We start from the raw sequence: 27,505 nt of genomic DNA on the forward strand, positions 1-27,505 counted from the left end.
ACTCTACATTAAAACATCATTAAAAATGAAATTCATACCTTCAACTATGCTGGACTTAGCAAGAAATCCTGAAGATGTTTTTAGAGCTCCATTGAATACCACAAAACTTGCACCTGTCACTGATCAAGAAATACAACAATTATTTGTTTTAAACTGCTCATTTTTATGTTACACATTTGTTAAATGCAGAGTGTGGATATGCACATAAGTACTCAATAAATGTTATACCCACACAACTTACACTAGAAAACTAATTAAAAAAACAACAAAAAAAGATAAAATATTACATTAAAACAATGCGGCTGGACGCGGTGGCTCATGCCACCGGATTGGTGGCTCAATCCCAGCACTTTGGGAGGCCAAAAAGGGCGGATCACCTGAGGTCAAGGGCGGATCACCTGACCAGCCTGGCCAACACGGTGAAACCTCGTCTCTACTAAAAACACAAAAATTAGCCAGAAGTGGTGGCAGGCACCTATAATCCCGGCCACTCAGGAGGCTGAGGCAGAACTGCTGGAACCCAGGAGGTGGAGGTTCCAGTGAGCCAAGATTGCGCCACTGCACTCCAGCCTGGGCGACAGAGCAAGACTCTGTCATAAATTTATATTTAATAAACTAATAAATTTATTAAATAATTTAATGTTTTTATTAACAATTGATGGAGTATTATACTGTTTTAAATGTTTGTGCCTATATTACAGAGGGTGTAGGAAATCAAACATTCACTACTGGTGACAGCACAAATCAGAAGCCTTTACGGAGCCCTAACTTGGCATTTTTCTATTAAAATTACAAGTAAATGTATCCTTTGACACATCAATAACTTCTAGGAATTTATCTCACAGATAGGTTCAAATGTGTACAAAACAACATGTGTACAAAACTATTCACTATAGCGTTTTTATGAATAGCCCCTAAGGATTGGTAACAACTTATGTCCATCAATAAGGGACAGTTAAATGACATACAACATATAAAATGGAAAGTTCTGTAGAATATAAAAGCTCTTTATATACAAACATAGAATAATCTCCAAAGTGTGTTAACAACAACAAAAAAACAAAGTATAGAATGCAGCAAATATTAGGACTTGTCTAAAAAAGTGGAAGAAACAGATAGATGTGTGTGTGTGTTTCTTAAATATATATTAAAGCAAAAATGTCTCTGAAAGGATATATAAGAACTGATAACATCGGTTTGGTTGCCTGTAGGGAAAGTAAGAGGATGGCTGGGTGGTCAAGGGAGGAAAGGAGATTTTTCACCATAAATATTAATAACTTAAATTTTACCACGTAAAAATATACCTATTCAACAAATAAATATTAAAAAGTTGTTAAATTTTAGTGACAAAAATGCCAATATCATGTTAAGTGATAAAGTACAATATAAAAGTATAACTATCCAGTATAAAATCATCTATTTAACATATATGTTAATATAAGAAGGATATACAGTAAAATGTCAATAGTGACCATATCTTGGCACTTTTCTCTTTTACTACTTTTCTTTTTTCTTGAGATAGAGTCTCGCTTTGTCGCTCTGTCACCCAGGCTGGAGTACAGTGGCACGATCTCGACTCACTGCAAGCTCTGCCTCCTGGGTTCACGCCATTCTTCCGCCTCAGCCTCCCGAGTAGCTGGGACTACAAGTGCGTGCCGCCACACCCAGCTAATTTTTTGTATTTTTAATAGAGACGGGGTTTCACTGTATTAGCCAGGATGGTCTCGATCTCCTGACCTCGTGATCCGCCTGCCTCAACCTCCCAAAGTGCTGGGATTACAGGCGTGAGCCACCACACCCGGCCTCTTTTACTACTTTTCAAAATGTATTTTCCAAGCTTACTACAAATAAGTATATATTACTTTTATAAGCAGAGGAAAAAATTGTATTAGCAGCCAGGATGTCAAGACTATTTTAAGTATGTTATCCTATAATAATGTATTAATTTTATGAAATGCTTCCATTTGACTTTCAATTTGTTAGGCCTTCTACTGCAAGGGTTTGGTAATCATAGCAATCACTGAAGCCATTCAGCCAGAACCGAGAGTAATGTCATTCACAGATACTGCTTGTTATGTTTTATAAATCATTCTTATCCTTATCACCCTGTGCTCCCCAAACTAAGAGGAGTCAGAGCAGAGAGTGAACAAATGTGAAAAGAAATATCTTATTTCAGAAAGAAATTACTCACAGAAAGACTCCCACCCTATGGGATATACTAAACCTAAAGATATCAAAAGGAATACAGTCTTCCAAGTCTGTAAGCCTCATGCAGTCCAAGAGAAAAACAAAAATTAGAAGCAATTTTAAAATCTGTTGTGTAGCTAAAATTTCAAAGCATACTGTTTTATCACCAACAATTCAGCAAATAAGTAAATATACATATATTTCCCCCTTGAAAGGAATTCTATTAATTGAGGTGGTTTTGTAAATTAGCACTAGGAACCATGATGCTCACCTTTTCTAGGATGGCCAGTGGCACTGTTGGCCTGGGTTTGATAAATTCCATCATTCTGTATACACACCAGATGAGAATCTGCTTCTGTACTGAAACTAGCTCCAATGCTAATGACATGCTCATTAGAAGAATTTAGTACTTTCATTACCTGGAAAAAAACAAAAACAACAACATTTGTTTAGAAACACTTTTAACATTGTATGCCTATTCTAAGAGCCACGTTCCTGACTAGCTTCATAACTGTCAAGCTTTGGTCTGGACAACTCCCTGGGAATGTGATAGAAACAAATGTTTTAAAATAAAATCACTTCAGTTGAACAGTAATCACCTCAATAAAACAGTAAGGAGAAAAAAATATGATCAAACAGATTATTTACTAGCAAACAAATTCTATAATTTCAAAAACAATGTTTGTTGCCATAATACATTAGTCTAATGCAAAACAAAAAATGTAATGTGACACAATTCTAAGGAACTCTAATGTTCAATAATTGTCATTTGAATAAAACAATTATACTTACATCGCTGTACTTTTTCCGTGGTATTTTTATGCAGCTTTTTCCCATTTCCATATGAATCAATAGTTGATCTATATTATGCAAGGTATACTGGTAATTTCGAAGGTCCTACATAGAATAATTGCATTACCATAAACTACTAACCATGAGCATTTTTCCATCCATTAAATCCTTCTTTAAGAAATCCTTCTCCACAACAGTAATAAAGAATATGATTCTCAGGAAAAATTTTGTAGTATTTAGGGTATCTCCTCTTTCTAGTTACAGAACTTCCAAAACAGAAAAGGTCTTCAAACTATGCATGGATAAATACAAGTGAGTCCACTGAAATATTTTTCTATGGTAACAGGGAAACACAAAATTACAAAAAGTATAAGTGGAAGGGAACTTTAGGTATCATCTAATCCAACACTTCCTATTATAAACGAGAAAACTAAGGCCATAATTTGCTCAAAATCACAAGACTGACTGACTTTACTAATACATTTACAAAAGTTTCAACAACTTTCAGAGGTCTGTACAGAATTATTACATTATCTAAACATCCAAGAACTGCAGGAGAATGAATCAAAAGGCAATTAGAATCAGGTACACACACATGAGGAGATAGTACGTTCTAAAAAAGCAATTCATCAAAAACTGAGCACTAATATGTTAAAATAATTGGGATTTATTGTAAATGAATGGTCATTATACCAAACATGGCAAATTAAAGTAGGAAAATATAAACGTGTAAACTTTGCCAAATGAAGTTTTAAAGGAACAGTATAAAAACACCTAATAAAATAGTTCAATTACTCACAACAAGTAAGTTCATAATAGTGTGTCCTATTTCTCCAAAAAGAGATTTTCGGCCTCTGATACTTGTTAGAGGAGCAGGATATGCTATACATAAGAAAGGAAAACTGGTTACTATAACAACAAAAAAAAAGCCCAAATTATTGAATTTATTACCTTCAATTCTCATTCTACAAACAAACATTATGTAAAAATTTCACCCAATCAGTTCTTAAGGGAGAGAGATAATTTTTTTTTTTTTTTTTTTTTGAGACAAAGTCTCACTCTGGTGCCCAAGCTGGAATGCAGCGGTGCGATCTCGATTCATTGCAACCTCCGCTTCCATTATTCAAGCAAGTCTCCTGCCTCAGCCTCCCAAGTAGCTGGGATTATAGGCGCATGTCACCACGCCTGGCTAATTTTTGTATTTTTAGTAGAGACAGGGTTTCACCATATTGGCCAGGCTGGCCTCAAACTCCTGACCTCAGGTGATCTGCCCACCTTGGCCTCCCAAAGTGCTGGAATTACAGGAATGAGCAACCACACCCAGGCAAGAGATAATATTAACACTTACTGTGTATCTATGTATCTACTAGATGCTACATTGAACTGGGAACTATACATACGTTATCTTACTTAAATCCAACAACAACCTAATGAGTATGTCTATACTATTTCATAAATGAGAAAGTTGAGACACAGAAGTGAATCAACTTGTTCCTAGTGACTAAGTTAATAATTGGTGAAACAGATTTGGAACTAGGCTTGTCTGATTCCAAAGTATTTCATCTTTTCATTATACATCTTGTTTCTGCAAAATTATAGGGGGTGGAAAATTACGATAACTGGTTAAAACTCTACAAATTTCTGATAATTTAAAGATAAATACAAAGAACTAAAGACTTTTAAGGCATTCATAATTAATATTCAATTGTGCTAATTTATGAATGGTAGTAAACTTTTAAAGTTCTTGGTTCAGCATGATAAAAGAAATATACAGATAGAGTCAGGGAAACTAATGCACAAAAAGGGAAGGGACACGAGGTTGGTTACTAACTATGTTCTTTCTTTAGAGCACCATAAATACTGGACACCAAAAAGGAAAAGAGACCTTACTGGCAACACAGCAGGGATTCTGAAGGAAAGACGGCAAGACTATTTCTATAGTGATAACACACAGACACATTTGTAACCTTCAGTTCTCAAGTTAGGTCTTAAGCAAACTAAACTCTTTAATGCCTATTACACAAATACACTTCTTTAAAATTCTAAAGAAGCACCACATATCCAACATAAGCTGCTTTAAAGACTTAAGTCAAAGTAGTCATATTCTTGCTAGTGCAAACATATTTTGTAATTCTAAAAAGGCAACTAAGTTATTTGAAGGACAGTGGGTCTAGATTCGAAAAAAATACAAGACATTAGTGTTAAAAGACATACAAATGATAAAGGACGTGATTAACTGCTAACTTTTTGCCCTATATGAATAAGGGGGCATCCTTTGCAATATGAAGAGGTAATTGTGTTTAAAACACTGTTCTCAACAGGTTATAGCTTAGAATGACATACTATCTGAGTCACAAAGGGACCTCATAAATCATCTATTTGAACATTTAATGGTATTCAAAACCAGTGATCTCAGCATAAAACCACAGATATTTTCAAAAGCATTTAAAAATTACTAATTTGAGACAGTTACTTTCAGTCTTTATTCTTGGGACTTTAACTTTCACATTAGTTTTTTCAAATGTACGTTACCTCTGTAACAAAATACACACACACACACACAGAGTTCACATCTAAAAAGACATGGGCACCAATAATGTCAAAGTGCCAGTCTATGTAAAATCTAGTAGAACAGAAAGAATTCAGAAAACAGCTGAGGCGATTATATATAACTGACAATTTCCCCTCATTACTACTAAACAGCTTATCATAGCTTTGCAGTTCCAATCCCTATGATTTATGAGAAGCCCTTCATATTGCTCCATGATTCTCCAACCTTCAGTGTGAGAAAACCAGACTATCTAGAAGTGCTACTGGCAAAAATACTGGCCATACTTACAGACATGTTCCATAATAATTTGATTAGCTAGTTTATTCCCCTAATCTTCTATTAAAAAATATTAAATCAGAGGCAAAATACTGGGCTGAATTGATGAAACATTTGGCTTAAAGTGAAATGTCTTAAGCTCTTTGGTTCACACAGTACAAAACCTAAGATGCAAATTAAATTTTGTTACTTTTCCCACAAGTTAATGGCATCACACATGTAAATCTTAAATGGTAAGGAACACCCATCCCCAAAATCACAATTTAATAAAATTTGCCAAATAGATTATCCCTTCTTTTCAATTTGTCTATTCTGAAATAGTAATCACCACTTTTATAGCTTCTCAACATTTAATTTTCCTCCAAGAAAATCCCTACCAACTTATATTACAATCAAATGTCTAAAAAGTTAATTAGACGTGATGTACTTCAAATGCAATAAAGATATTTCTTTTAAAAAGTCAGAGATAAAAGACACAGGGGGAATTCAAAAAAGTTTAACACTAGAAATGATTCTAACTCAGAAATAACCATATATATAAACATCACAGCAGCTTTAGAATCACCAGTTGTGTCAAGGGTAGATAAGTAAATACACACACATGCCCATACACATGAATGATACAGGCTAGATCACCTTTGAGAGATAAACATCAGAATATAAAAATAAGAATAATCAAGCTTAGAAAAATAACCACAATTTTTAAGTACTTCCTTCCCTAAAAATAGTTAGCTTTTAATTATAGTCAGTAACTGAAAACAATAGCACTGCTAACCCAAAAATCCTTTATGTTTGGCTTTGTAATATAGAAAAATGGAGAGAGGCAATGATTTACCTTCTTAATACGCAGGCAACATAACAAACTCCCAACAGTAGATACTTTTAAGAAAATTTTAGCAAAAGTAATTAACACATGTTGAACATCCCAAATTTAAAAACCTAAAATCCAAAATGCTCTAAACTCTGTAACTTTTTCTTTTCTTTTTTTTTTTTGAGACATAGTCTTGCTCTGTCACCCTGGCTAGAATGCAAAGGCACGATTTCAGCTCACTGCAAATCTGCCTCCTGGGTTCAGGTGATTCTCCTGCCTCAGCCTCCTAAGTAGCTGGGATTACAGGCACCTGCCACCTCACCCAGCTAATTTTTGTATTTTTAGTAGAGACAGGGTTTCACCATGTTGGCCAGGCTGGTCTCGAACTCCTGACCTCATGTGATCCACCCACCTTGGCCTCCCAAAGTGCTGGGATTATAGGCATAAGCCACTTGCCCGGCCTATAGCTTTTTCAAATGCCAACGTGATGCTCAAAAGAAATGCTCACTGGAGCATTTCAGACTTTGAATTTGGGATGCTTAACTGGTATGTATTCTGTGAATATTCCAGAATCTAAAAAAGTCCAAAATCCAAAAAACTGATCCAATACATTTCAGATATGGCATACTCAACCTGTACTGTGAAAGTTTTCTGTTTTGTTCTGAAATTTAAGAAGAAAAGTTTTAGGTAACAAAATAACTTATGAACATCGAGAAACTTGAAGATATACCACAGTTATCTAGACCAACCTGGTAGCACAAGAGGGTTATCTTAGAACTTTAAAAGCATAGCAAAATAAAAGTTAATCCATTAATCCATTAAAATTGATGTTAATGATTCCCTGAAAGTCTTTACATTCTTTGAAAATATGCAATTTAACTTATTACTCTAAAACTTACCTTTATATTCTGCACCCAATCTCAACATTAAACGCATAGGAAAAACCTTTGCCCAGGGAATCTCAAGCTTCTGGATAAGAATTCCACAAAGAAAAGGATTACTTGGTAATGGGAGATCATCAAGTTTCTGAAAAGTAGGTGTAATAAACAGGAATCCTCCATGATCCTTGCTACTGAGAAAACTCTCAGTAAAGGTAATACTGTCCAAGTTTTCTATGTATTTTCCTGCAAAATAAAATCATTAGTAAAAAGATTTTAAGTTGTTTTGTTATTGTTTTGAAGAAATGTTCTGAGTTTGAATGTCCCAACATAAACTGTCTTAAGACACTACAGATTTTTTTTCTTATTTTTGTTCTTGCAAAAGCATCTATTAAATACCTTCTGTACACAAAGCTCCCAGTTATTCCTGGATATTGGGGATTATGAACAAAAACTTGAAAATGTTTCCAACCTTTCAGTTTTTCTCCTTACTGCATGGTCATGTGAAAAATTATCAAATCTCCTAGTCTTGTACAGACAGTAAGGAAATTACATAGATACATTTAAAAATCAAGGAGGCAGACCAGGCACAGTGGCTCACGCCTGCAATCCCAGCACTTTGGGAGACTGAGGCGGGCGGGTCACTTGAGATCAGGAGTTCTAGACCAGCCTGGCCAGCATAGTGAAACCCTGCCTCTACTAAAAATACAAAAATTAGCTGGGCATGATGGCAAGTGCCTGTAATCCCAACTACTTGAGAGGCAAAGGCAGAAGAATTGCTTGAATCCGGGATGCAGAGGTTGCAGTGAGCCAAGATGGTGCCACTGCACTCCAGCCTGGGTGGAGACACTGTCTCAAAAAAAAAATAATAATAATAATAATCAAGGATATATTTCCATTTTTTAAATACAAAAATCTGCATATAGACACTAATCACATAAAATGTTAGTTTTAAGAAGACAAAATAATTATTAAGCTATTTTCAGAAATCAGCAATCTCTTCAAGAAATAATTCTTTACTATAGCTAGCACAGGCAAAAGCATAAATGCCTTTAACTAATTTATCCATTCCCTAGTCTGAACAGTTCAAAATAAAATGCCATACCTTTTAGAGCATCTTTATATATGGTGATAAATAGTCTGAAGATGTCCTTAGGAATAGTATCTTCATTTGGCAAACGTAACAATAGAATAATAATTTCTGCCTGTCCTAAGCCATGCAATCCATTGGTTGAAAAGTACCAATATTTGTCTGAGGAATCTTAGATGATAAAAGAATATAACTATTAAGGTCAACTTCTATTAACCAAAAAACTAAGAACAATTGTTTCTGCATTTAACTTTTCTTATCTTTTTTTTTTTTTTTTTTTTTTAAGCAGAGACAGGGTTTTGCCATGTTGGCCAAATTGGTCTCGAACTCCTGACCTCAAGCGATCCACCCACCTTGGCCTCCCAAAGTGCTAGGATTACAAGCGTGAGCCACCGCACCCAGCCATAACTTTTCAAATTCCTTGTGCTTCCAAAGTTCTCCTTATGAAAACCTTAAATTGAATTGTATAAGATTCATATAAAGAAAAAGGATTATCATAGGGAGCCAATTAATAAATAACACTAAAATAAAAGACGCACTAAATGCTGAAATGTAGTGGATAAGAATCTAGTTTCAGGCTGGGCGCGGTGGCTCAAGCCTGTAATCCCAGCACTTTGGGAGGCCGAGACGGGCGGATCACGAGGTCAGGAGATCGAGACCATCCTGGCTAACACGGTGAAACCCCGTCTCTACTAAAAATACAAAAAACTAGCCGGGCGAGGTGGCGGGCGCCTGTAGTCCCAGCTACTCGGGAGGCTGAGGCAGGAGAATGGCGTAAACCCGGGAGGCGGAGCTTGCAGTGAGCTGAGATCTGGCCACTGCACTCCAGTCCGGGCGACAGAGCGAGACTCCGCCTAAAAAAAAAAAAAAAAAAAAGAATCTAGTTTCAAATAGAATGAAAAGCTGATAGATGCATTATGGAGTAGTGAGGATTATTAATCATTAAGGATTACTTCCTTACTCTTTAATTAGGTCACATGTCACTTATTTAAAACTGTCTTTATTGCTACTAAATCAGGATTGCTGATTATTTCGGTTACTAAATTTCAATTTATCTAAAAGCCACAGGACATACAGTCAATTGCATCGTGAGAATCAAAATACAGCTCAGCTATATAAGCTCATGACCTAAACCTAAGATTGACTGAGGGATGCTAATACAAATCTGTAAGCTCATGTTTCAAGTCCTACTGAACATAAATTTGCAAAATTTATTTACAGTCATATATGGCTGAAAAACCAATATCCAATCCTGCTTATTTTTCACCATTGCCAGTCAAAATCTAACCTGAAGATATAATTAATTGAGAAATCCTGCTTACCAATTAAGGAAATAAGGATAAATTATTACTTACAAAATACGAATTTGACATTCACGAGCAGATTTGCATTTAGGACAAATGTAACAGGATGAAAGCCTTCACCTTCAAGAAGCAAAATGATCTGCTCATGAGATGGATGTTCTTCTACTACAGGCACTAAATGATGAAAGTAATATATTAATCAGGATAAATATCCTGTTAAATATGCTTACAAATGAGAAAAAAACAAATTTATAAATCCACTAGTGGCCTGATCAAATTTAAAAACAAAAGCAAACATGTTTCATAAAATCAGTCAACAACCTAGACAACTGTTAAATAGTAATCTTTACTTTTCTTTCGATGTAAAGTTATTAATACTGTAATGCATATAGTATATTTATACTATGTTGATTAAACAGCAAATGTATACAATTTTAGCACCTTCAAAGTTTTAAGACAAACGTTTTTATAAAGTGGATTCCAGTTTGGCAGGCACTCCATTTATAATTTTTGAAATTTACAAGTCTGTGAAAGTAGTCTAGACCCATGTTATATATGCTGCTTGCTACCACACGCCTGTGTCAGCTACTTGCTACCATATGCCTATATAAGTAACCAGGTAGCAAAAAAATAAATAAAAATAAAATAAAAAATCTTGACAATCAATAGAAAGATACGCATGGCACACAAAGAACAGGGCTTACTATATTTTTGCCACTACAGCTAGATTCATGTAATGACTCCTGCTGATAGAACAGAGATCCGAAGCTTCATTCCCCTACACTATCACACAGAGAACAGCCATGTGACATAATGCCTGGAGTGACAAGTGTCTATCCTAGAAACCACTTTGGGGTGGGGGTTAGCCATAGAATCTCCTGCTTGAAAAGGACCTTAGAAATCATCTAGATTCTCTCTATTTACGAAGGAAACTGAGGCCCAAGGAGATTAAATAACACATTACAAGTCATAGATGTAACAAGTAGCAGACAAGGAACTAAAATTCCTAGCTTTGCCATCCAATCTAATGCTCTTTTCTTCAGGTATCATGCTCATAAAAAAAAATATTAATACAGTGCCAAAATTCTAATACAATGGAAACATTTCTTCAGACTAAAACTCTATGAGCTTCCCTATTGTATTGGAGTTTGCCTCATTTGAAATTAGGGAGCCAGATGTGATAAATGGATCATAAAAGTTCAAATACTTTTAGAATTTGTTTTTAATATAGTAAGACTTTCTGTAAACAAGTTACCAACCCTAGGTACACACTGCAACCAAAGTAAAGTTTTTAAAAAATCCATTTCATATGTCACAGACAAAATTGATCAATATATATTTTTTAATCTTTTTAAATGTAAATAACTGCTCTCCTACCTGATCCCTTTTCTCCAGATGCAACCAGAAGTGGGGGCAAACTGTCCTCATCATTAGGTAGAAGACTAATCTTATTGCAAACATACTTGTTAATATCACACAGTAACCTATAATCTGAAATACCAGCAATAGGTAAATTGCTGTTAACTAAGGCAACAGTAGCACTAGATGGTTCTTCAATTTCTGCAAAAACATCATTATCTAGTGTAAATGAACCAGAAGTAGGCAACCCCTCATTTCCTGTGTTTATAGGCAATTTTTCCACTGATGGAACCTGAGAAATAGGACTCTGAATTATCTCATTTCTTGTAATATCTCTTGTCTCATTGTTTGGTTTTTCCACTGTAGTAGAATGGGAATGATCCACTGTGTTTACTGTCTGTAAAACATGGAATAAAAAAATTAACAAATCAGTTCATATTCTCTGTTCAACTATGAAATGAGATCACTATAGCCAAACATCTTTTTAGTAAGAATAAAACCAAAATGGGTTCAGAAATTCTCTTAAAGTCAAATTTCCCAAGAAACAGTACCATTTTGATTCTTCAAATTCAGGAGCATAACGTATTTAGAAGTATAAAGTTTTAGTTTTACTGCATGCTCAGGTAGGTATTAATGACTTAATATTAAGACTGGAAAAAATGAGGCAAGAAGAACTTCAAGATCCCATACCACATCACACAGTGAGCAAGCTTAGTTCAATCCAAGGCTCTCCCCGTCTTATGATAGCCAAAAACCATTGGGTGGGTAGGGAGGAGGGACAAGGCAGGAAGAAGGGGAGGGGAGTGGTTAGGAAGCAGCGCATTAGCTATATTCCACAAGAGTAACCACCTGGAATAAACTACCCATAAAGACTATTTCAAAAAAGCCTTTTTCTTTTTAGACTGTAAGTCAATATGAAATAAGAACCATTTATGAACTCAATATTTACTAGCCTGTTCAGAGTTTCATTAATATAGATTGACAGTAGGTGCTAGCTAGGAAACATACCCATGGTAATTACAGCTATTTGTAAAGTGTAGCTCATGAACTCTTGACAAACAGCATATGTTTCTACCAAATATAAACTTCAACAGAGCCGGTAAGTATCCATCTTTTTTTTTCTTTTTTTGAGATGGAGTCTCACCCTGTTGTCAGGCTGCAGTGCAGTGGCGCAATCTTGGCCCACTGCAACCTCTGCCTCCTGGGTTCAAGTGATTTTCTCCTGCCTCAGTCTACCCTAGTAGCTGAGATTACAGGCATGTGTCACAACAGCCGGGTAATTTTTGTATTTTTTTAGTGCAGACGGTGTTTTGCCATGTTGTTCAGGCGGTCTCGAACTCCTGACCTCAGGTGATTCACTCACCTCGGCCTCCCAAAGTGCTGGGATTACAGGGGTGAGCCACCGCAGCCAACCTGGTATCCATCTTTTCTAATATATATATGTAGCTAGAATCACCCAGGTGACTGGCACAGAGTAGATGCTCAATAAATCTATTTAATGCATAAAACATTACTAATTCATACATTTATACTTGCTTCTATGAGTATGTGCCACTTTACAATGAGAATTCTTAGTGATCTGGGATTCTGTATTATATATCTTATGTTTAACACCTAGCACATTTAGGCAAATGCAAGCATAAGTATCATCATCACATACTTTCTTGAATGTTTTAAAATAACTAAATAGATATTAGTATAAATTAAATTACTAAATCTGTTACATTTCCCCAAACCAGTGGTTCTCAAAATGTGGCCTAGAGATCCCTGGCATCTCCAAGACCCTTTCAGGGAACTGGTGTGGTCCTACGATTTTTTTCATATAATATAACCAAAAAAAAAAATGTATCACAACACACAGAATGTAGAACCAGATGTGTGAATATGTCTTCTATTAAGTCAGGCATTAAAGAAATTGGCAAAAAGGCAAAACAATGCCTCTATTCTCACTAAATTTTTGTTCTGAAAAATTTTTTTCATAAAATATTATTTCAGCTAATGTAATAGCCTTATTTTGTAATTAGTTAATAAATATTTGGCCGGGCGCGGTGGCTCAAGCCTGTAATACCAGCACTTTGGGAGGCTGAGACGGGCGGATCATGAGGTCAGGAGATCAAGACCATCCTGGCTAACACAGTGAAACCCCGTCTCTACTAAAAAATACAAAAAAACTAGCCAGGCGAGGTGGCAGGCGCCTGTAGTCCCAGCTACTCGGGAGGCTGAGGCAGGAGAATGGCGTGAACCCGGGAAGTGGAGCTTGCAGTGAGCTGAGATAGAGCCACTGCACTCCAGCCTGGGCGACAGAGCAAGACTCCGTCTCAAAAAAAAAAAAAAAAAAAAAAAAAAATTAAATTTCTGAATTTTAATATAGTAATTATCAATAGGTATAACCCACGAAACCTATAGTGCTTTAGGGTGCTCAATAACTTTTAAGAGTATAAAGGGGTCCTGAGGCCGAAAGTGTGAGAACCAGTCCCTTAAACTGACATTTAAAAAAGTAAAATCTGGGCCAGGTGCGGTGGCTCACTCCTGTTATAACCAGCATTTTAGGAGGCCGAGATGGGCAGATAACTTGAGGTCACAAGTTTGAGACCAGCTGGCCAACATGGTGAAACCTCGTCTCTACTAAAAATACAAAAATTAGCCAGGTGTGGTGGTGGATGCCTGTAATCACAGCTACCCGGGAGGCTGTGGCAGGAGAATCACTTGAACCCAGGAGGCGGAGGTTGCAGTGAGCTGCAATTGCGCCACTACACTCCAGCCTGGGCGACAGAGACTCCATCTCAAAAAAAAAAAAAAAATGGTAAAATCTGCCAGGTGTGGTGATTTATACCTGTAATCTCAATGACTCAGGAGGATGAGATGGGAGGATTACTAAAGATCAGGAGTTTGAGACCAGCCTAGGCAAAATAGTGAGACCATGTCTCTTTTAAGAAAAAAAAAAGGTAATTAAAAAAAATCTTTTTTTTTTTTTTTTTTTTAAACAGTAAGGTCTAAACCAGGCATGGTGGCTCACATCTGTAATCCCAGCTACTAGGGAGACTGAGGTGGAAGCATCACCTGAGCCCAGGAGTGAGTGGTAACTATGCCACTGCACTCCAGCCTGGACAACACAGCAAGGCTATCTCTCTTTTTTTTTAAAGGCGATAAAATCTAAAATGTATTCACTATATCAATACATCTCTTATTTTAGGAAGCTCAAAGTGTTTAAAAAAAAAAAGTACTCTAATAATCACACCAGGAATTATCTACGAAATAAAATTTTATTTAGTCAATAAGTTATTCTTTGAATTCCTTACCACAGGCATATTAGGTGAAAGAGGACTAAAGTCTTCAGAACATCTTTTACTTCCAGATGATAATTTTGTTGTATCTGCAACTTCACCATTGGGCAATATACCATCTGCAAACCATACTCTCTTCTGTTCTTTGGAGCACAGTCCTAGAATCCCAATTGAAAAAGTAAAACATTTTAATCTGGTAATATGACAATGATTTAATGCCAAATACATCAGGAAATGTTTTCAAAAGCTTTTTGTTATCCACTGGCAATCCCTGAATTCTCAGGGCTACAAAGGTCTAGAGAAATAGCCTTTTGTGATCCCTCTACCCTGAGTGGAGTCTATTTCTATCTAATTCATACAAAGGGAGCATATTAGACCAGGAATGGCCTTGGCAATCATATACTATGAAAAGGAATGGACAGGAGATCTATATAATTTGAGAGCATATTAGACCAGAGGTGGCTCTGGGAATCACTCTGAAGAGGAGTAGACAGGAAAGATTACACCTTAAAGACAATAGGGAAGGAAGATTTAAAGCCTATATTATTGAGACTAAGTTTTTGTGAGTACGGAGTGGAGACTGAATAAAATTTAGGGACTAAGGTACAGTGATGAAAAGTGGAGTAGACTGAAGCATATATATATATATATTGCTTATCTATATATTCCTCATATATATATATAAAAAGAAAAAAGAAATCTAAAAACCTCAAAAAAGGTAACAGGATCACTTGAAATGTCTTAATATCACAGGACATTTCTTACTTTTATTTAACAAGAGAAGTATAACATTTTTTGTTCTTATAATGCAGATACTGAATGTTATTAATACTTATTATTTCCTTCCAAATTTGAAGGAAATAACTAGACATCAGCATAAACATTTTTCTCTTTTCTTACAAAGCATCCACAGAGGAAGGTTATGAAAATCTCTGCCAGATGATTTTAGAACAATTTTTTTTAAAAAAAAGGTTCAATGTCTACTTTCCAGAACATAATAAACATAACTCTGAAAAAATTGGAATTATATATATATATTTTTTGTAATGTAGGTAGACATATTAAATAACGTATCTTTCTTGTATTTGCAACATTTTTATAATTTAATCATTTGGGTTATCAATATAAGAATATGTACATATTTTCAAACAAATTATTCATCTTTAGGCTATAATATACAACCATATAATGCTGAGTCTCCTTATTTCATTATAATAAATGGAAAATAGTTACTGAGTAATAAAAGAGAAGTCCACAAAAATAGAAGGATCCAAATTTGCCATTATCTGACATTTATGGTTTTTTTCCAGCATGTAAGATACTAATAATTCATATGTAAAGACATACATGTGCCTTACTCAAGATGCTAATTGATGACGGGTTGTAAAAAGGAGCAATAACTCAATGATTTAAAAATAGATTTAAAAAACATTATTACTGTGGTAAAATACACAACTACAAATAGGTTTTTAAGGAAAAGGAGATAGAACAATTATTTACCTATCGCCTCTCAAACCCAAGCTCACTCTCTAAACTGGGCTCTTGGATGCCAGGTTGGAAGTCTGGAAAGTGCAATTCCCAGACTCTCGTTACTGGCTTTGGTCAGCTTTTTCCAATAGCAGGCGCTGGTGGGAGACCATAAGGTGGGAAGAAATGAGAAGGAATTCTTTGTTTCTGGATCCTGCCAGGATCTTTGCAGCAGCAACACCGCTAGATACAACTGCTACACTCATGATTTTCAGTACTCCTAACATCAAATCTGGAGCTCTACTTCAGTCATCTGAGCACCAACTCTATGAGGCCTCTTGATGGTGCTGTGACCACGGTTTCTGACTCTCACATCTGAGATCCAAACACCTCCTGGTGCTCCTACACTGAGCTCTAGACTCTCCCCTTTTGTAGCCCCAAACTCCAGTTGTGGTGGTTGCTGACTGCAGTTACTAATTGCTGAGGCACTTGAGCACAGCCTTTTTGCTCTTCCAGTCTTCCAGGCTGCATGTGTAACCAATTCCCTGTATTAAATCCCTCTTGATATCTAATCTGGTTTCTGTTTCCTGACTACATTAGAGAATTTCTGGCTACATTAGAGAAATTTCTATTTTGATAATTTATCTTTAGTCTTAGACACAGCATTTTCTTCTATTACCTTCAACATTTGGTTGTTTAAGTGCTGAGATTGGCAAAGTTGTTGGTGAAGGTATACTGGACGTCTGGTTCTCCTGAGGAGGCTGGACAATAGCACATTCATCGGAATGATTAGATTTAAGATTAGAACCAGTTGGACTCATCATCCTTTCAAATGCCTGAGCTATAAAGGGGAAAACAATAGTGTTAAAATCTCAGATGTTTTTGTAATTTACTTCAAAGTAAATTTCAATAAATATTCTATTTTTCAAGTTGTAAGGAGAAAGAAAGAAATGGCTAATCAAGAAAAAGTAGCACTTGGCAAAGATACTGTCTGAGTTGGCAGCATGCCACTTTGATAAGCTACCAATAAGTTATTTCAATATTATATCTAAGGTGTATATTTGATATCTACAGAGAATAACCCTTATTTAACATGACTGTCTCTGTTTTCGTCCTTGTACCCCTAGAGTCTATTTCCAACATAGTTTAGAGAGATTCTTTTAGACATAAATCATATCTCATTATTCCCCTGTTTAAAATCTTTTAATGGCTAATTAAAGTGAAAATTTAAGTTGTTACAATGGCTCACAAGACCCAACATAATTCATCTTTACCTCCTCCACTTTCCCAGTTACCTGTTTGACCTCATCTCTCACTACAATCCCACTCATTCGCTATGGTCTAGCCACCCAGACCTCCTTGTTCTTCAAGTAAGTACTCCTACAGCTTAGAATCTTTGCTCCTATTAGTCCCTTGGCCTAGAATGTTCTTCTCATACTCATACAGCTTTATTATCTCACCTCCTTCAAGACTCTGCTCACATGTCGTATTACCATAAAGCCTTACTCTGACAACATTATAAAAAATACTACCTAAGGCCAGGCACAGTGGCTCACGCTTGTAATCCCATACTTTGGGAGGCCAAAGCGGGTAGATCACTTAAGCTCAGGATTGCTCTGAGACCAGCCTGGGCAACATGGTGAAACCCCGTCTCTATCATAAATACAAAAAATTAGCTGGGCGTGGTAGTGTGTGCCTGTGGTCCCAACTACTAGGGAAGCTGAGGTGGGAGGACTACTTGAACCTGGGAGATGGAGGCTGCAATGAGCTAAGATCGCACAATTATACTCCAACCTGAGTGACAGAGTGAGACTCCATCTCAAAAAAAAAAAAAAAATTCCTTTTGCCACTAATCTGTTAACTATCTATCACTCTTATAGTTTTTAAATTTTTTAATTTAAGGTAGTATCACCATCTGATATCTTTTTGTTTACTATCCATCTCTACATACATTCATAAATTTCATGAGAATATAGCTTCTATTTTGCTCTCAGCTTGAGCTTCAGAATGCAGACTAGTGCCTGAATACTGTTGAGTGATTCTTCATCCAAAAAACAAGGTACATTGATAGCTCTCCCTTCAGCATTTCTCCAAACTGATCTGCTATAAATGTTGCCACTGCTAAAACAATCTTCCTCAAGTGCCACTGAATGATGGCACTCATAAAATGGCTTCCATTAACCAAGTGAAGTCCAAACATCTTACTCTCGATTTCAAAGTAATTTCTAACTTGCCTCAAATCTACTTACTGACATTCACATGTGCGCTTCCTTGAAACTCACATAATCTCAGGACAGCTTTCTCATTACCTCCTATCTCTTATTCAAATTCTTTTTCTTCCAATCTTTCATGTAATGTGTCTCACAACCCATGAACCATCTTTCTTTTCTCATTTGATACCATTATTTTAAATGATCACTTCTATTATTTTCAACCCTAAAGCTGATGTTAACTTTTATTTATGCTTTCCTGTGGCATATAAATTAATAATAAATAGCACCGTAAATGAAACTATATGCTATATCAAAATAGAATAAATTTAAACAGACAACTAAATAAACTAATTCCACAGTATTTTATTTGATAAACCAAAGCTTGATTTCAGTATTCTACTGAATTTCTTTAATGATCATATCTTCTCCCCTCCTGGACCCTTAAAGTCAAAATATGTCTGAATGCTCACCCAAAAATCTGACCTGTCAACATAAATAACGTTTCAAATCTTCATGGATGTTTAATTTCTTTTTAAGTGGGGGAGATAATTATGTGGGAGCTTGCTCTAAAATTTCTGAATTCTAGCAGATTGCCTTGGCTAACAGCACCAGCAGTCATCTTCTAGGCTACTGAAACAGCATAAGAAAAAAAAAAACAACTATAAGCACTTAAACTGACCTCTTCATAAACAATGGCGGTAACATGGAAACATAAAAAGATTTACACTTTGTTATCTTCCAGAGCAGAGGTCAACAGCAGGGAGAAAAGCAGCTTACCTCAGGCTAACAGACTGACATCAGAGCTTTTTGGAAAATTGCTGAAAAAAGTTATCTTCATTCAAAAGAGAAAAACAGATTATTATCAGGTATTCATTCCCCTGGCTAACAGGAAGCAGTGCCTGAGGTAGTGCACAGGTCTGGTCAAAAAAGGCCCAAGTAATATTTGCCGGGAATTAAACTGTCAACGAATCTTTGAAAATGCCAAGTGGTACTCAAAAGAATAAACATGGACTTGGGGAAAAAAACACCACACACACACACACACACACACACACACACACCCACACACACACACACAACCTGTGAGAACTCAAAGACCACCAGGACTACTGCTAATAACTGTACCTAATTAGAGAGCCAAAGAAATAATGGGAAGTATACATATGAAAAATTCTAAAGTTGAGAAAGCAAAAAAAGATAATGAGACAAAAATGTGCAAATAGTGTGGCAGTCCTATGAATTTATAAAATCATAAATATTACCACCTTATCTTGTACTATCATTTTAGGTTGTTATTTTCTATAGGGTTTGAACTATTATCTTGCCCTATGCTATTAATAAATAATATTGAGTACTACTTATTGGTAGGTATCTACAAGTGTTTCTTTAGATTAAGATGATGAACATGACAATGATGATGACAAAAACAAATAGGCAGATGAAATGCAGCATTTAGGGACTTGGTACCTGTTAAAAGTTAATGAACTGCCACTCCAGAAACTGAATGCTTCCTTTCCAGATTGGTAGTATTAATTGTGAGAGTGGAACAAAAAGAAGAGAAACCAAGCCTTGGGATGTCCCACCTAAGCCAGATAATTCAACACTAGGTCCTTGCCTTAAGAAAATAAAGAAGTTTATCTTTGTCACAATCCAATTAATTTTAACATATATTCAATTACTGGAAGAAAATACATCAAGTTAATACTCACCTTTACTAATAGTTTCATAGCAGACTATACATACTCTTGCTTCCTTTTCTAGATATTGCAGTTTACTCTTCCTATTACAACAGACACCACAAAATACCTATAAAGAATAAAATATCAAATTTATTTTTGTTTCAAGAATACTTACACCATCTAGAACTAGAAATACCATTTGACCCAGCCATCCCATTACTGGGTATACACCCAAAGGATTATAAATCATGCTGCTATAAAGACACATGCACACGTATGTTTATTGTGGCACTATTCACAATAGCAAAGACTTGGAACCAACCCAAATGCCCATCAATGATAGACTGGATTAAGAAAATGTGGCACATATACACCATGGAGTACTATGCAGCTGTAAAAAAGGATGAGTTCATGTCCTTTGTAGGGACACGGATGAAGCTGGAAACCATCATTCTCAGGAAACTATCGCAAGGACAGAAAACCAAACACCACATGTTCTTACTCATAGGTGGGAATTGAACAATGAGAACACTTGAACACAAGAAGGGGAACATCACACACCGGGGCCTGTCGTGGGGTGGGGGGAGAGATAGCATTAGGAGATATACCTAATGTAAATGACGAGTTAATGGGTGCAGCAGCACAGCAACGTGGCACATGTATACATACATAACAAACCAGCACGTTGTGCACATGTACCCTAGAACTTAAAGTATAATAATAACAAAAAATAATAATAATAATACTTACACCTACCGGAGGCAGTGTGGAGAGGTCCTAAACCTAATTAACCAAAACTCTTTTTCCTTATTATATAAATCATTTCCTAATCACCATAATCATAGGTGGAATTCTTAAATGATTCTTTTTTTTTTTTTTTTGTAACTTAAATGAAGTTTCTACAATTTGATACCATATTTCTGATAAGGAGAGTTCCTCTAAATCAATTCTGTTCATTGGAAAGGGAACAAAAACTATCTTTAATGAATAAGTTTACAATATTAAAAGTTCTCTGTAATTCTTCATTTAAAACTTTTTAAAGTAAAATATTATTTTGTTAAAAAAAATAGGACTGATCTGAAACCAACATATTACTGAAAAACCTGAATAAAAATGTAATAGGATTTCTATAGGCAAGCCTTAGAATTTATAGACAGTCTTTTTATCTTCACTATTACCAGTCAGAACTCAAGGTCAGCCTCAGAATTCTGAATCCTGTGGAAGCCAATTTGCTCTGGAGTGTTTCCCTGGGCACTGATCACAACACTAGCTGTAGATTGGTCTTGAAATTAAATGTTTGAGGACAAAGCGGAATCTGACCAAATCTGGAATATTTAACGTGTCAATATTACAGAGATAAGAACAAATATTCTTAAATGTCACAAAAATTAGTAATTAAATAATTTTCTCATTTTCCAGCATGTAATTAATGCCCCGACAATGTAACACTTATTCAACCATCAACCAATCCGCAGAATAACACTGCTTTATTTATTTCCCTGACTGGTAGATGAAAAACACTGATTTTAAACTAACTCAATCTTGTAATTATCTGTTAATCAGCCTTTTCTATCATATTATATTTGTTTAAAATGTCTCAAAAGAACAAAAGATTTAAAGATTTTTATAACTTACTTTCCCACATGCTCGGCAATGGTGTCGTCGTTTTGTAAAAGTAAATTTGACTTGGCAGTTCATACAGTTTGGAGCTTCTGAATCAGGAATCCAAGTAGGCTGCTTCTGGCCCAAAACCAAGCCTTCTTTGCAAATGTTTTCAGGTAGAGAATCTTCATTTGCAGTTACAGAACTAGATCCACCTTCAGAATTACTTTCTATATCAATGTAATTAGAGTTGAAGCTAACCTGAGGATCAGCTGTAGAATCCACAGCGCAAGTGACTGGAACAATGGCATCTGCTATGCTGGGTTCACTTTCTATTGTATTTGGAATATCTGGCTTATTCAGGTCTTTTGAACTCCTTGTTCTTGATGGAAGGCCAAACAATTGCTTAGGTCTGGCCCCTCCAACAGACTGACTATTAATATCAGAGACTGATAATTCATTTGTAATCTCAGACTTACTGGTAAGTAACCCTTGTTCAATTGGAACTGTGCTTTTTTCTCCTAAAGAAAGGCCATTTTCTATTGTATTTTGTTTATCAACTGTTTCACAAATTATATTAATATCATGACTTTCCCCAATAGCTCCTGCTTCTGCATTGAAATATGCATTATTGATATTTCCGTCACCTAAGTCTTTCATATCTACCTGATTCATTTGCAATTTAGAGTCATTTACATTCTCTTCAAAAGACTTTATGTTAGTGGTCTGAAGATACTGTTCTGTCAGAAAGGCATCAAGTTCAGCATCACTAATTAGTGTGCCACTTTTTGTGCCTTCATCAATATTAAAGTAATCTAAGTCTTGTCCATCCATATCATTGCTTGAAAAAGTATTAATAAAACCTTCACAACAATCGGAAGACTCTAGGACATTAGTGCCAGAAAGCCCCTCTTGAGATTCTACAACTGTAGAATTGGTGTCACCACCATCCAAAGACGCAACACTGATTACCGTCTGGTCGGGATCTATCTTTCTGTCTTCAATTAATGGCTGAAGGACTATGTTTTTACATTTTTCCTGTTTCAAAAGATCAGTCTCCTTGAACGGTTCCCCACCTAGAACAACACTGTTCTGTATTTCTTCATGTATAGTCACGGCATCTTGTATATTATCTTTATGTTCATGCTGAGGTAAAAAATCACCCTGTGCTTTACTTTCAATTAATGATCCACACATAGACCCAGGTAAGGGAAGACGGGACAATGAGGACTGTAAATCTTCACCTGAAACATGTAAGGCTGAAGAGGAATCTTGGATTACATCATTATCCTTAAGGTCTAAATTTCTTGAGCCTTCTTGTGCAGATTGTTTTATAAATATAACAGTCTTATCTTCCTGAAAGGAAAAGTCAGATAATTTGAAATTTTCATCTCTTGAATTTAAATCATTTAAGCACAAATCTTCATTTTTTGGAAGGCTGAAGGTCAAAGCACTTGTCTTGCCCTCTTCTTTTAAACATTCTGCAGCGGTTATGACTGCCACATCTATTTCCTCTTTTACTAAGCCATCATCTTTTAGTAATTCACATGGCTGGCTCTTGTGTTGTAGCTTGTCTTTGGCATCAAACATTTTGGAACTGTGCTGAGTCAAAGCAGATGACATGTTAAAATCAACAATTGGTTCTAAGTGATTAAAGATCTTTTTATCTTTTAAATTTTCTGTTCCACTGTAATTACAGGAATCTGAAAGTGTATCTACTTTTATACCCAATTCTTTTATTCCTCCGATTTCTCTATTTTGTAATTCAGAACTGTTATCATTCTGTGGTTCTCTGACAGTATCACTATCATGGTCTGTTGAAGAAACACAAGGAGTATCTGACACTGAAGACAAATCCAATCCAATCAAGGAATCTGCATTAGACTTAAAATCATCTGGCAATAATTTTTTAATATCTTCTTCACTATTAGTTGCATGAACTAAGTTACCCATGTCACTTATCAGATCACAGATAGGTTTACTACATCGTCCCATATATAAAGGCTGGATTTCATCTGAAGTACCACCATCCACAGAAGAAAGAAGATCAAGTCCTGTTACATTTTTTTCATTTTGTATAGAAGTAAGTCCCTTGAGTGATTTTTCATTGAGGGAACTCTCATTCGTTTCATAGCTTGTTTCTGATGAGGTACAACTATTAACGCACTGTTGGTCTCTTGGGAGCAATGAACTTGGCTGTGAGGAATTCAACTCTGAAGAAACTGAGCAGTGGTTAGAATCATATGCATTTTGCACATCTTGAAGATAATCTTGTTCATCTGAAATAGAGAAACAGTGTTATTCGGGAGACTCAAATCAAATAAAAATTATTAAACATATTATGTTTCCCAAAACTTCTAAACTAAATAAGCTTTTTTAAAGAACACAGATTATCCTTTTGCAAAGCAGAAATAACCTCCAAAACTACTTTTTTTATTTCCTTTACAGCCTTTATTTTTATCTGAAATTATCTTGTTTATGATTGTTGGCCGTTTCAACCACAAAGTAAGTGTCACAAGTGCAGGGACCTTGTCTCTTTTTTTCTGACTTATACCCCCATTGCTTAGAATAGTTCCTGAAACTTAAGTGTTCAAGAAATGACTGACTGAATAAATGAACGTTCTTAGATCTTGATCTCATGCATAGTTGCTCTAATAATTTGTTCTTGATCTTTCCTTTATTTGGGAGGACTCCTCAAGTTGGCTTTCTACTTGTTCATTTTTCTATCACCTGGATCCTACCCTTGGCTCCCCTGTGGTGCTCTAACTGACGTTGCCAATTGTAGTAGCATCACACACTATGGCCATAGTGATGGGCATGTGATTGTTTCAAGCTGGGCCTCTTAGAGGCATTCTCCTGATACTCTGAATTTGAAGAAAGGAAGAAGGACACTTCTCAGGGAGCAGTGTGAATCTGGAGCTGTTGGTGGCCACAGCCACATCCAGATAAAATAAGCCAATAGTTCTGCATGGCCAGGGAGGCCTCAGGAAACTTACAATCATGGCAGAAGGCAAAGGAGAAGCACCTTCTTCACAAGGCAGCAGGAGAGAGAACCCAAAGCTATGTTTATTTGATTTTAAAGTACTTTCTAGTTTTTACTTTTGAATGCAGATATCATAAGTGATAAAAATTCCACTCAAAATAACTTAGTTGTGGCCAGGCATGGTGGCTTACAACTGTAATCCCAGCACTTTGGGAAGCCATGGTGGGAGGATAACTTGAGACCAGGAGTTCAAGACCAGCCTACAACACAGTGAGACCCCATCTGTAAAAAAAAAATACATATTTTTAAATTAGCCAGGCATGGTGGCGCACACTTGTGGTCCCAGCTACTCAGAAGGCTGAGGTGAGAGGATTGCCTGAGCGCAGGAATTCAAGGCTGCAGTGAGCTTATGACTGTACCACTGCACTCCGGCCAGGGTGAAAGAGCAAGACCCTGTCTCTCAGAAAAAAAAAGAAACTTAGTTGCACTATAAAAACCAGACTAAGGAAGAGCTGAAAAACAATCTAACCTCTATGTTCTGTCTTCCAGTTTCCTAGTCTTCATTTTACAGAAAATACCAGCCAGGCGTGGTGGCTCATGCCTATAAGCCCAGCACTTTGGGAGACAGAGGCAGGCAGATCACCTGAGGCCAAGAGTTTAAGACTAGCCTGGCCAACATGGTGAAATCCCATCTCTACCAAAAATACAAAAATTAGGCTGGGAGCAGTAGCTCAAGTCTATAATCCCAGCACTTTGGGAGGCCAAGGCGAGTGGATAACAAGGAGTTCGAGACCAGCCTGGCCAATATGGTGAAACCCTGTTTCTACTTCAAATATGAAAATTAGCTGGGCACGGTGGCGGGCGCCTGTAATCCCAGCTCCTTGGGAGGCTGAGGCAGAAGAATTGCTTGAACCTGGGAGGCAGAGGTTGCAGTGAGATGAGATGGCGCCACTGTACTCCAGCCTGGGCAACAACAGTGAAACTCCATCTCAAAAAAGAAATAATAATAAAATAAAATACCATCTCTTATTGTAATGAAATACCAATTTATGCAGAACTCTTAGGTTGCTTTTAGCTTGTTCATATGTTGGTTTTAAAGGTCTTTCTGGGGCCAAGCACATGGCTCATGCCTATAATCCCAACACTATGGGAGGCGGAGGCAGGAGGATTGCTTGAATCCCGGAATTCAAGACGAGCCTGGGCAACATAGGAAGGTCCTGTCTTTACAAATAATTGAAAAATCAGCCAGCATGGTGGCATGCACCTGTGTTACCATTTGGAGGCTGAGGTGGGAGGAATGCTTGAGTCCAGGAGGTTGAGGCTGCAGTGAGGCTGACTGTGCCACTGCACTTTAGCCTGGGTGATGGAGTGAGACTTTGTCTCAAAAAGAGAAGAGAAGAGAAGAGAAGAGGATTTTCTTTTTTTTCTTTTTTTTTTTTTTGAGACGGAGTCTCGCTCTGTCGCCCAGGCTGGAGTGCAGTGGCCGGATCTCAGCTCACTGCAAGCTCTGCCTCCCAGGTTCACGCCATTCTCCTGCCTCAGTCTCCCGAGGAGCTGGGATTACAGGCGCCCACCACCTCGCCCGGCTAATTTTTCCTTGTATTTTTAGTAGAGATGGGGTTTCACCATGTTAGCCAGGATGGTCTCGATCTCCTGACCTCGTGATCTGCCCGTCTCGGCCTCCCAAAGTGCTGGGATTACAGGCTTGAGCCACCGCGCCTGGCCAAGAGAAGAGGACTTTCTTATAGCTAATTTGTATCTAGAAAAAAACCTTCTAGGTTCCTTACTTCTGTTTCTGGCTGTGGGTCCCATTCAGTCTAAGAATCAACTAACATCTTATTATGAAATAAATGAACTTTTTGCAGAAGATAACAATGTGACCAAAATTGAAAGAAAATTTTGCTATATTACTATATACCTGAGATAACTTAATTACAGATATTTTAAAATCCCATTAGTGGCAAAAATGGAAAATCAACAAACCTGGGTTCTGTTCAAAATCATCGAGGAGTTTGTCCAAGTCACTGACAGCTGCTTTAAAATAACTGTCCATCCTACCTGTAGACTTATTCAGAATTTAATTCTTGTATGCCTAAAAAATAAAAAGTATAATAATATTTAATTCTGTAACATAAATATTATCCCATGTATTCCATGCCAGGAAAAACAGTCAAGAAATTGACACAGAAATAAAATTTAAGAGTGCTGCTTTAAGGAATACACAATTTAGTTGGGGAAATTGCCCCTGTATATGTAAAAATGACATGAAAACCAACTCTAACAACATAATATTTGCACATAGAAACTACTGTAAATTTTTAAACACTTACCTAAATAACTCAGGTCAAAGAAGAATTCAAAATGGAAAGCTAAAACTACTTATAAATACAACATATGAAACTACAAACACATAAAAACATGCACATAAAAACTCTGGGATTCAGTAAAAGTGGTACTTCAAGAGATACTTAGAGACTTGAACTTTTTTTTTTTTTTTTTTTTTGAGATGGAGTCTCGCTCTGTCACCCAGGCTGGAATGCAGTAGTGCTACTTGCGCTCACTGCAACCTCCATCCCCCAGGTTCAAGTGATTCTCCTGCCTCAGCCTCCAGAGTAGCTGGGACTATAGGTGTGTGCCACCAGGCTCAGTTAACTTTGGGTTTTTTTTTTTTTTTTAGAAGAGTAGGGTTTCACCATTTTGGCCAGGCTGTCTTGATGACCTCAAGTCATCCACCCGTCTCAGCCTCCCAAACTGCTGGGATTACAGGCATGAGACACTGCTCCTGACAAAAGAAGACTGAAAACTAATAAACTAAGAGCAAAAATTAAAAAAAAGAAAACAAGCATACAAGAGAGTTGCACAAGAAAACTAAAAGTTAGTTTGATGAAAAGATGAAAAAAGTAGGCAAACCTCTGGTCTGGAACAGAAACTACACCAGATAAGCCTGAGAAACTTCACAGGAATCTGTCAATAAGTAATGGGATAATATCAAAAGGACAAAAGTCAAGTTGAAGGGCACTGGCTTAAAT

General features: G+C 36.5%; 1 protein-coding gene across 5 annotated transcripts in view; it reads right to left on the bottom strand.

Annotated features, from left to right (window-relative positions):
- The window catches only part of ZFYVE16 (zinc finger FYVE-type containing 16), a 60,662-nt gene that overhangs the window by 19,281 nt on the left and 13,876 nt on the right, over positions 1-27,505 (bottom strand). For 4 of the 5 annotated variants that reach the window (XR_004429905.1, XM_033180154.1, XM_033180157.1 and 1 more), the window contains 13 exons: positions 26,460-26,568; positions 21,527-23,772; positions 19,922-20,018; positions 16,679-16,840; positions 14,548-14,690; positions 11,267-11,645; positions 9,941-10,063; positions 8,601-8,756; positions 7,517-7,741; positions 3,779-3,861; positions 2,980-3,084; positions 2,459-2,606; positions 39-119 (listed from right to left, as the gene is read on the bottom strand). Coding sequence is in view for 4 of the 5 variants with exons in the window: in XM_033180154.1 (XP_033036045.1) it covers positions 39-119; positions 2,459-2,606; positions 2,980-3,084; positions 3,779-3,861; positions 7,517-7,741; positions 8,601-8,756; positions 9,941-10,063; positions 11,267-11,645; positions 14,548-14,690; positions 16,679-16,840; positions 19,922-20,018; positions 21,527-23,772; positions 26,460-26,529 (4,018 nt within the window). In the remaining variant the exon portion in view is untranslated. Of the gene's footprint in view, positions 1-38; positions 120-2,458; positions 2,607-2,979; positions 3,085-3,136; positions 3,314-3,778; positions 3,862-7,516; positions 7,742-8,600; positions 8,757-9,940; positions 10,064-11,266; positions 11,646-14,547; positions 14,691-16,678; positions 16,841-19,921; positions 20,019-21,526; positions 23,773-26,459; positions 26,569-27,505 lie in introns of those variants that run through there. The other variant, XM_033180158.1, reaches the window with a different exon arrangement.

The sequence above is a fragment of the Trachypithecus francoisi genome, unplaced genomic scaffold (assembly GCF_009764315.1).
Source record: "Trachypithecus francoisi isolate TF-2019V2 unplaced genomic scaffold, Tfra_2.0 Lachesis_group2, whole genome shotgun sequence".
Lineage (NCBI taxonomy): Eukaryota > Metazoa > Chordata > Mammalia > Primates > Cercopithecidae > Trachypithecus > Trachypithecus francoisi.